Source organism: Rhinopithecus bieti, unplaced genomic scaffold (genome assembly GCF_001698545.2).
Source record: "Rhinopithecus bieti isolate Rb0 unplaced genomic scaffold, ASM169854v2 scaffold_56806, whole genome shotgun sequence".
Lineage (NCBI taxonomy): Eukaryota > Metazoa > Chordata > Mammalia > Primates > Cercopithecidae > Rhinopithecus > Rhinopithecus bieti.
This window is the reverse complement of record NW_016823424.1, coordinates 2,487,514-2,498,306: the sequence shown is the minus strand read 5'-3', so window position 1 is coordinate 2,498,306 and position 10,793 is coordinate 2,487,514. Positions and strand designations below refer to the sequence as shown.

At 44.3% G+C, this 10,793-nt stretch overlaps 1 protein-coding gene across 3 annotated transcripts in view; it reads right to left on the bottom strand.

Moving 5' to 3' along the window:
- The window catches only part of SLC11A2 (solute carrier family 11 member 2), a 50,431-nt gene that overhangs the window by 13,561 nt on the left and 26,077 nt on the right, over positions 1 to 10,793 (bottom strand). For all 3 annotated transcript variants that reach the window (XM_017861534.1, XM_017861536.1, XM_017861537.1), the window contains 6 exons: positions 6,768 to 6,874; positions 5,796 to 5,866; positions 5,626 to 5,693; positions 3,002 to 3,157; positions 1,807 to 1,965; positions 712 to 798 (listed from right to left, as the gene is read on the bottom strand). In XM_017861534.1, coding sequence (XP_017717023.1) covers positions 712 to 798; positions 1,807 to 1,965; positions 3,002 to 3,157; positions 5,626 to 5,693; positions 5,796 to 5,866; positions 6,768 to 6,874 — 648 coding nt within the window. The remainder of the gene's footprint in view (positions 1 to 711; positions 799 to 1,806; positions 1,966 to 3,001; positions 3,158 to 5,625; positions 5,694 to 5,795; positions 5,867 to 6,767; positions 6,875 to 10,793) is intronic.

The window sequence follows — 10,793 nt, the reverse complement described above, 5'->3', positions numbered from 1 at the left end:
AAAAAAAATTAGCCAAGCATGGTGGTGCTTGCCTGTAGTCCCACTACCCAAAATACTGAGATGGGCAAATCACTTGGGCCGGGTAGGCGGAGGCTACAGTGAGCCGTAATCAAGCCACTGCACCCCAGCCTGGGCGACAGAGCAAGACCTTGTCTCAAAAAAAAAAAAAGCTGGGGTGTATACTGCATCTTTTTTTTCTTTTCTTTTCTTTTCTTTTTTTTTTTTTAAAGACAGAGTCTTACTCTGTCGCCCAGGCTGGAGTGCAGTGGCCCAATCTCGGTTCACTGCAACCTCTGTCTTTCAGGTTCAAGCGATTATCCTGCCTCAGCCTCCTGAGTAGCTGAGATTACAGGTGCCCACCACCACACCCAGCTAATTTTTGCATTTCTTTTTTAGTAGAGACAGGGCTTCACCATGTTGGCCAGGCTGGTCTTGAACTCCTGAGTTCAAGTGATCCACCCGCCTCAGCCTCCCAAAGTGCTGGGATTACAGGCGTGAATCACCGCACCTGGCCTGTATAATGCATCTTTTCAACTGAGCCTCTATTCCTTCCCGTTTAATCCAAAACGCTTGTCTGGCGTCTGGAGTTCTGAAATAAATGACACTCCAGAGGAGATATGCTCACATCTAAAGTGAAGTCACAAAAAAGACCAGATACTATGCTAAAAATATTGATTCAGGAACAAAGATCACAAATCCAAACATGCTTACCCCTTTGTAGATGTCCACAGCCAGTGTCGAGTTATCTTTAGGGAAGAGGTCAGCATGAGGACTGCTGGTGTTTGTACAGACTTCAACCTAGAACCCAAAGCAGTTCAAAAGCAACTTTTGTTTCAGAAGCAAGGACCAAATAAGAGCTCTCCTACATATCATACACAGTCACCTATGAGAGGTAGGCTGGAGGGAAAACATTGAACACTGGATATATGCTGTGATGTGGGCAGAGACTGGCAGCAATGTCATCTAGGATCTTCCTCTATAATCCTTCTACACCCACAGGTCATCAAAAATCTTCACTGAGTTACAGTGTGCATGATAATAATGTACAAACGCTGGGGTACTTTAAATGATGACAGGAGGAGAGGCTCTGAAGAAGGCTTCGGACACGAGAGAACACCCAGAATAGAATCCTCAGTCAAAGCAGACAGAGGAGTCAGCGGTTCCATAGATGGGAAACAAATGGTGATCAAAACTACATGGGCAGGCCAGGCACAGCAGCTCACACCTGTAATCCCTATACTTTGACAGGCCAAGGCGAGCGGATCACTTGAGGTCAGGAGTTTGACAGCAGCCTAGCTAACATGGGGAAACCCCATCTCTACTAAAATTACAAAAAATTAGCTGGGTATGGTGGCAGGCACCTGTAATCCCAGCTACTCAGGAGGCTGAGGCAGGAGAATCACTTGAACCCAGGAGGTGGAGGTTGCAGTGAGCCAAGATTGTGCCACTGCACTCCAGGCTTGGATGACAGTGCAAGACTCCATCTCAAAAAAAACACTACATAGGTAATCAGAAATCAAGACTGATACAGAATTCAAAATGACAGACAAAGTCTGTCATCATCACAGTTTCTGTTTTCTGTTTGCTGACTACTCCCAAACAAAAGCTGAGAAAGAGGGTCCAGGCTTGGTTACCCCCATACTGTAGACTCTGACTGGTGCATGGTGATTTTGGGGGGCAGAGGTGAAGCTACAGATTATTTTTTCTGAACATTAACACTAGAATGAGGTATTTTCCTTCCCCATCCCATTGCAGTCTTCACTTTACCCTCATATTCACCACCACCCATAACCCTGACTTACTCACCACCTGCTCGTTGGTTTTCCCAAAAAATGCTTCAGCAAAGACTGAGACAACAAAGACGTTGATGATGAAGGAAACAAAGAGTGCAATGCAGGATTCAATGAAAAAGTACTTATTGGCTTCTCGAACTTCCTGCTTATTGTTCCGGTTTACCTGTCTAGACTAGAATGACAACAACAGCAGTCACTTTTTGACCAGTTAGAACAAGTTTCCTTGTAACATTTCAGGAGTTTACAGTCAGCTGAGAGATTTAGGGGACAAACAGTTGACCAGACAAAATGTGAGAGATCCAACACTCACCTACATCCTAGTTACTGAGCAATTAAGAATTTCATATAGGGGGAGAAAAAAGAACTTCATGCCCTTTCATTGAACTGTACATTCCCCAAATAGAGAACAGAGACTAAATGACTACTGAGCTCTCAGTTGCTCTCAGTGGCTGGAAGGACCACTGACCTATAAAAACAACCTGATTTCAGTCCTAAGGTGTGCATATCCCTATTTATAAAGGTTTCTGAAATCTCTCAGCAAGCTATTACGTAATACTGATGGTAAAAGCCTGTTTGGGCTTCTTTACTCCTGACCTCCATAAGCCCACTCGAGCTTTTGAAATTTAAACACAAGAGACTTGATGCACTTCTGACATTTTATGAAAAACTTTAGTCCCAGCTGGGTGCAGTAGCTCACGCCTGTAATCCCAGCACTTTGGGAGGCCACGGCGGGTGGATCACTTGAGCTCAGGAGTTCGAGACCAGCCTGGCCAACATGGTGAAACCACGTCTCTACTAAAAATAGAAAAATTAGCCAGGCGTGGTGGTGCACGCCTGTAATCCCAGGTACTCGGGAGGCTGAGGCAGGCTGAGGCACGAGAATGTCTTGAACCCGGGAGGCAGAGGTTTGCAGTGAGCAGAGATCACACACTCCAGCCTAGGTAACAGAGCGAGACACTGTCTCAATTAAAAAAAAAAAAAAAAAAAAAGAACTTTAGTCCCACCTGCTTTATGCAGTTAGTAATCTCTGGTCAATCTGGTGATAAAAATATCATCTAAGTATATGGAGTTTACGAATGTCCAGCCTTGGAAAATACCTTGCTCCTTCATGATCCTAACGATTGTAAACTAACTTTGTGTCCCTTGCAATTGAAGGAAAAGATCCCATGAACTGTCTACGAGGTGAAGGAGATAAGGGCCTTGCTCACCTTGACTAAGGCAGAATGCAGGTACATGTTGTGTGGCATGATGACAGCTCCCACGATGCCCACAGCCTGTTCAATCTGTGAAGTGCGACAGCCTGAACAGGATGGTACGAACATGCCCTTGAGTACCTGGCTCTGGCTGGGTTTCACTGTAACATACTATATACCAACATAACAATGATTAGCCTTTACAGGAATATGAAACAGGGGAGTAACATAGTGCTAGGGAACAGTTAGCATCCCTTACCCCTTAAAACCCCTTCTTCTGGCCGGGCGCGGTGGCTCAAGCCTGTAATCCCAGCACTTTGGGAGGCCGAGATGGGTGGATCACGAGGTCAGGAGATCGAGACCATCCTGGCTAACACGGTGAAACCCCGTCTCTACTAAAAAATACAAAAAACTAGCCGGGCGAGGTGGCGGGTGCCTGTAGTCCCAGCTACTTGGAGGCTGAGGCAGGAGAATGGCGGGAACCCGGGAGGTGGAGCTTGCAGTGAGCTGAGATCCGGCCACTGCACTCCAGCCTGGGTGACAGAGCGAGACTCCGTCTCAAAAAAAAAAACCCCTTCTTCTTCTTTCTTTCTTTATTTTTATATTTTTTGAGATAGGATCTTACTCGTCACCCAGGCTGGAATGCAGTGGCATGATCACAGCTTACTGAAACCTCAATCTCCCAAGTTCAAGCAATCTTCCCACCTCAGCCACCCAAAGTGCTGGTATTACAGGCCACCACACCTGGCCACAATATTTTCTTCTGCAACTACCTAAGATAATGAGGAATACAGAATCATCATAGGACCAAGCAACATAAGGGGCTTACTACCAGGGGCCAGAGAATTCAAGACTGAGTATCCAGACAGTTTACATCACATCTTAGATATGTGAAACATATGTGTATGATATGTAATTAATATTCTAAAGAAAGGGCTGGGTATGGTGGCTCATGCCTATAATCCCAGCACTTCGGGAGACCAAGGCAGGCAGATTGTTTGAGCCCAGGAGTTCAACAGCAGCCTGGCAACACAACGAAACCTTATCTCCACAAAAATTACTTCGGTGTGGTGGTGTATACCTATAGTCCCAGCTACTAGGGAGGCTGAGGTGGAAGGATCACTTGAGCCCAGGAGGAGGAGGTTGTAGTGAGCTGAGATTGTACCACTGAACTCCAGCATAGGCAATAGAGTGAGACTCTGTCTCAAAAAAAAAAAAAGGCCAGGCACCTTGACTTACACCTATAATCCTAGCACTTTGGGAGGCTGAGGCAGGTGGATCATCTGAGGTCAGGAGTTCAAGACCAGCCTGGCAAACTTGGTGAAACCCCGTCTCTATGAAAAATACAAAAATTAACCAGGCATGGTGGCAGGCACCCATAATCCCAGCTATGTGGGAGGCTGAGGCGGGAGAATCGCTTGAACCTGGGGGCCAAAGTTGCAGTGAGCCGAGATCATGCCACTGCACTCCCACCTGGGCGAAAGAGGGAGACTCCATCTCAAAAAAAAAAAGAAAAGAAAAAGAAAAAAGAAAAAGCTACTAAGGGACTTGTGCACGGTGGCTCACACCTGAAATCCTAGTACTCTGGGAGGCCAAGATGGGCAGATCACTTGAGGTCAGCAGTTCAAGACCAGCCTGGCCAACACAGCGAAACCCCATCTCTACTAAAAATACAAAAAGTTAGACAGGCATGGTGGTACACACCTATAATCTCAGCTACTTGGAAGGCTGAGGCACAAGAACCACTTGAACCTGGGAGGCAGAGGTTGCAGTGAACCAAGATCACACCACTGCACTCTAGCCTGCATGACAGAGCAATGCTCTGTCTCAAAAATAAATAAATAAAATCTAAAATTAAAAAAGAATATAGAATCTATTTTTATTATCCATACTTAGCATACTTCTGTTCACCCATGTTCATTTAAAAATCACTTGATGTTTGCCACTAGTACGTATGCAGTGAGAGACTCATCCTTAAACACTCTCATATATACTTTTCCCTGGTTCAGGATTTCTCTTGGAAGCCTTAGGCCAAGAGGCATAATCGACCCATAGATTACATATATTTTCTAAAGTTCAGCCAGAGCCAGACCAGTAAGCAGAAATCAGTTTATAAGAACTATACAAAGAAAGGTGCTAGTACTACAAATAATGTTAGTGACTGTAAGGAGTTTCTGGGTTGAGGCACAAACCAGGAAATATCCAGGATATCTCACATAATTCATTAACTGTTTTAATATTGGGAAAGTTCAAGCTGCAATTAATATAAACCAGGATGAGCAAAAGCAGAACTCCTCTAAGTTAACAGCCAAGAATAACTCTGTAAACCCTTCCTTAATTAACCCTATCCATGGCTGTTCTGTTGTCAGATGGTCAACTTGGGACCAAGGAATCTTGTCTGGAAAGCCCTAAAATATCTAGTCATTTTAAACCTGGAAGTCCCTGCAGGCCTTTCTGCATACTAATGTTTGCTATGGATCATATTCCTTCAACACTGGCCCAGGGATAAATTGGCTTTTGTTGATACACCCACTATAACTGAACCATACTAGCATTATTACTGTCTTTTATAATAAAAGGCTAAAAAAACCCCACAAAAACTTATTTTAAGAAGCTAATGAATACCCTGTACCACTTGCCTCATATCCAAATGTGAGGGCCATAATAGTGATGAGAAAGCCAAAAAACGCTTCGAGCTTCCGCAAGCCTAAAGGAAAAAGGCAGCAATGAGCTCAGAGAAGGCAGACTTCCCCATCTCCCACATGACAGAGAGCAGCTCCTTCGACCCTCCCATTTCCACTCTCCTTACCATATTTGTCCAAGAAGAGAAATACAAAAGTATCTGCAATGGTGATGAGAACGCCACCCCACAGAGGAACCCTAGGTCAGAGATGATATATGGAAGTCAGAGAGACAGAAAGAAAGGAAACATTGAAAAACATTCTCTTCCCAACAGCTCTCCAGATAAAGAACACTTGGAGAAGCTAGGACTTGAGGGAGGAGGGACAATGACAGAAAACCAGGCCTTGGGTAAAGTAGGGTAACAGCATCAACTTAATTACATTCATTTAAACTTTAATTGAGAGCCTACTATGTCACTCTTAGGATACAAAGCTGAAAAGTGTGGGTCTTACCCTCATGGAGTTAGATGGATACAATTTTATAGGATTAGATAGATAGTATCCAGTGGGGGCTGGGTGTAGTGGCTCACACCTGTAATATCAGCACTTTGGCAGGCTGAGGCGGACATTCCTAAACCTGAGGTCAGAAGTTAGAGACCAGCCTGGCCAACGTGGTGAAACCCCGTCTCTACTAAAAATACAAACATTAGCTGGGCATGGTGGCAAGCACCTGTAATCCCAGCTACTCAAGAGGCTAAGGCACGAGAATTGCTTGAACCTGGGAGGCGGAGGTTGCAGTGAGCCAAGATCACACCACTGCACTCCAGCCTGGGTGACGGAGAAAGACTCTGTCTCAAAAAAAAAAAAAAAAGAAAAAAGAAAAAAAAAGATAGCATCTAGTGGGATAAAACAACATACAAATCAATAATTGCGATACAAAACGCCACACATTCTAATAAACGTAAGCATAACTCACCATGGGAAATGGAAGATGTAGAGTCTACATCTACCAGGGGAGAAGAAATTGTTTCCAGAAAGATTCCACAGAAGAAATAACAATTGAGTTGAATCTTCAAACTTAAAATGAATTGGGTTTTGTTTTATCTCTGCTTTGAAATCCAGCAAAACACTGATTACTTTCTAAAGAAAAACCCCCTCACCTTCCTACAGACAGAAGATTGATGGCAATGGCTGAGCCAATGACTTCTTGCATATCTGAGCCGATGATAGCCAGCTCCACCATCAGCCACAGGATGATCCGTGGGACCTAAACACCAAACAGTAGAAAGACATGGTTCTGATTAATCACTTCTAAGAAATTCCTCCACAATTTGGAATTCACATTTTGGCACTAAACCATAAACAGTCCTTTATAAGCCTCCAGACTAGAGAAGAAATACCAGAACATGCCTCCACTTGGCCGATCACTGCACTGTGGCTCTCAGCTGGAAAAGGAAAACTGTGCTACCACGTGGCAGAGCCTGTGAACGAAGGTCAAGGCAGTAATTGATCTTACTTTTTTCTTTTTCCTTTCTACTTGAGAAGAATGTAACTTCCATTTACTAATATCCACTTAATTTCCTAAAAGAATCCTAAAATTTTAGAGGAGAATAAGGATGCTAATACGGTCAAAATATGGGTCAAGAAAGAATATTAAATGATTGCAGAAGAGCACATCTATCCTGACCATAGCTGGGAAGACAAAACAAACATGAAAAGGTTGGGGTAGGACGGGCACAGTGGCTCACACCTGTAATCCCAGCACTTTGGGAGACTGAGGCAGGTGGATGACCTGAGGTCAGGGTTCAAGACCAGCTTGGCCAACACGGTGAAACCCCGTCTCTACCAAAAATACAAAAATTAGCTGCGCATGGTGGCACATGCCTGTAATCCCAGCTACTTGGGGGTCTGAGGCAGGAGAATCACTTGAATCTGGGAGGCAAAGGTTGCGGTGAGCTGAGATGGTGCCACTGCACTCCAGCCTGGACAACAAAGCGAGACTCCATCTCAAAAAGAAAAGGTTGGGGTTGACCAGGCACAGTGGCTCATGCCTGTAATCCCAGCACTTTGGGATGCCAAGACAGACAAATTCCTTAAGCAAAGGAGTTTGAGACCAGCCTGGGCAACACGGCAAAAACCCCATCTCTACAAAAACTACAAAAATTGGGAGCTAAATGATAAGAACTTATGAACACACAGACAGAAACAACAGACACTGGGGTCTACTTGATGGGGGAGGGTGGGAGGAGAGAGAGGAGCAGAAAAGATAACTATTGGGTACTGGGCTTAATATCAGGGTGATGTAATAATATGTACAACAAACCCCCATGACACGTGTTTATCTATGTAACAAACCTTCATATGTGACTGCTCTGCCTACGGAATAGCCTTTCTTTACTCCTTTACTTTCTTAATAAGCTTGCTTTCACACACACACAAAAAAACCTTCACATGTATCCATCTCCAAACCCAAAATAAAATTAAAGAAAAAAAAAAAGGCCGGGCGCGGTGGCTCAAGCCTGTAATCCCAGCACTTTGGGAGGCTGAGACGGGCGGATCACGAGGTCAGGAGATCGAGACCATCCTGGCTAACACGGTGAAACCCCGTCTCTACTAAAAAATACAAAAAACTAGCCGGGCGAGGTGGCGGGCGCCTGTAGTCCCAGCTACTCGGGAGGCTGAGGCGGGAGAATGGCGTAAACCCGGGAGGCGGAGCTTGCAGTGAGCTGAGATCCGGCCACTGCACTCCAGCCTGGGCGGCAGAGCGAGACTCCGCCTCAAAAAAAAAAAGAAAAAGAAAAAAGAAAAAAAAAAAGACAAAAATTATCCACGCATGATGGCGTACGCCTGTAGTCCCGACTACCTGGGAGGCTGAGGCAGGAGGACTGCCTGAGCCCCAGTGGTCAAGGCTGCAGTGAGCTGTGATCATGCCACTGCACTCCAGAGTGGGCAACAGACAGAGCAAGACTGTCTTAACAAACCACCACCACAACAACAAAAAAGGTTGGCGTCACCTTTAATGTAATAATACCCAAGTAAGTGAAAAAGAACAGATATGCAAAAGGACTCAAGGGAAGATGGTTGGAATTGGGTGGCATATAACGAAGTCACAAACTAATCTGGCCAAACAATACAGCTAAAAATCAAATTCAGTTATGCTGACTCACTGAAGCCAGAAAAAACACCTCCAGATAGCTAGGATCCAAAACATTTGTCAGGTCACCCATAGTAGCTCACACCTATAATCCCCGAACTTTGGGAGGCAGGCGGGAGGATTACTTGAGCCCAGGAGTTCGAGCCCAGGCTAGGTAACATGGTGAAACCCTGCCTCTACAAAAAATTTTAAAAATAGCTGGGTATTATGGTGCATGCCTGTGGTCCCAGCTATTCAAGAGACTGAGGTAGGAAGGCTGCTTGCACCTGGGAGGTCAAGGTTATAGTGAGCTATGATTGTACCACTGAACTCTAGTCTGGGTAACAGGGAAAGACCCTAATTAAAAAAAAAAAAAAAAAAAAACAGGCCAGGCACAGTATCTCATATCTGTAATCCCAGCACTTTGGGAGGCTGAGGCAAGTGGATCACTTGAGGTCTGGAGTTTGAGATCAGCCTGGCCAACATGGTTAAACCCTGTCTCTACTAAAATACAAAATTAGCCAGGCATGGTGGCAGGCACCTGTAATCCCAGCTACGCAGAAAGCTGAGGCAGGAGAAACGCTTGAAACCGAAGGCAGAAGTTGCAGTGAGCCAAGATCGCGCCACTGCACTCCAACCTGGGTGAAAGAGTGAAACTCTGTCTCAAAAAAACAAAGCAAAACAAAACAACAACAACAACAACAAAAAAAAAGCGGGCCGGGCACAGTGGCTCATGCCTGTAATCCCAGCACTTTGGGAGGCCAAGGCTGGCGGATCACCTAAGGCCAGGAGTTCGAGACCAGCCTGATCAACACGGTGAAGCCTCATCTCTACTAAAAATACAAAAATTAGCCAGGCATGGTGGCACATGCCTGTAATCCCAGCTAGTCAGGAGGTTGAGGCAAAAGAATCACTGGAATCGCCTCACTGCAAGAGGCAGAGGCTGCAGTGAGCCGAGATCACACCACTGAACTCCAGCCTGGGCAACAGAGTGAGACTCTGTCTCAAAAAAAAAAAAAAAAAAAAAAAACAAATTATTATTATTACAAAATAAGCAACTATTAACATATATGAAGAAAAAGAAGCTAGGCTTGGTGCAGCAGCTCATGCCTGTCGTCCCAGCACTTTAAGAAGCTGTGGTGGGAGGACTGCCTGAGCCTAGGAGTTTGAGACCAGCCTAGGTAACATAGTAATACCTCATCTCTACCAAAAAAAAAAAAAATTTTAATCAGCTGGGTGTGATGGTGCTCGCCTGTGGTCCCAGCGACTTGGGAGGCTGAGGTGGGAGAATCGCTTGAGTCTGGGAGGTCAAGGCCGCAGTGAGCCATGATCACATCACTGCACTCCACCATGGGTGACAGATTCAGACTCCATCTCAAAAAATAAAAAGAAAGAAAAAGAAGCTAGAAGGATTATAAATTACCAAGGTTTTGTTTGTTTTTAAAAAATGTTATGGGTACATAGTAGCTATATATAGTATCGGGCATATGGGATATTTTGATACAGGCATAAAATGTGTAATAATCACAACAGAGTAAATGGGGATATTACTAAGAATTTTTTATTTTTTTGAAAAGCAGATCAGGATACTTTTTGCTCACATCTAGGAAAAGAAACAAAACAAAAGACAAAGCTAAGTTAAAAATATATTCCAGACATAGTGTTCATTCTTGCCTTAGGCAACAGTAAGAAAGGCCCAAAATGTCCAGAAGGAAGCTGTAGAGGACAGTGTAGACAGTGTAGCCCCCGGGGGTAAGGGAAACCGAAAAATAATTATTAGCAAATCCAAAGATCCTGCCACATATAGTTTGTAGTAAAAGGAAAAAAACTTACTTTTACAAAGTGATGGCAAAATCAAACAAAAAAAGAAGATATATAAAATGCAAACTGATGGAGTACCATGGAGGTATGAATAAAAGTGCTCAAAGAGAGTATCCTCCTCCCTATGGGCTGGGCATTGCTAGATACTGGAAACCAGAGTGAATTGTAACACAGTTTTTCTAAGAAAACCTTCTAGGAAATGCGAGTCTTTTTTTTTTTTTTTTTTTTTTTT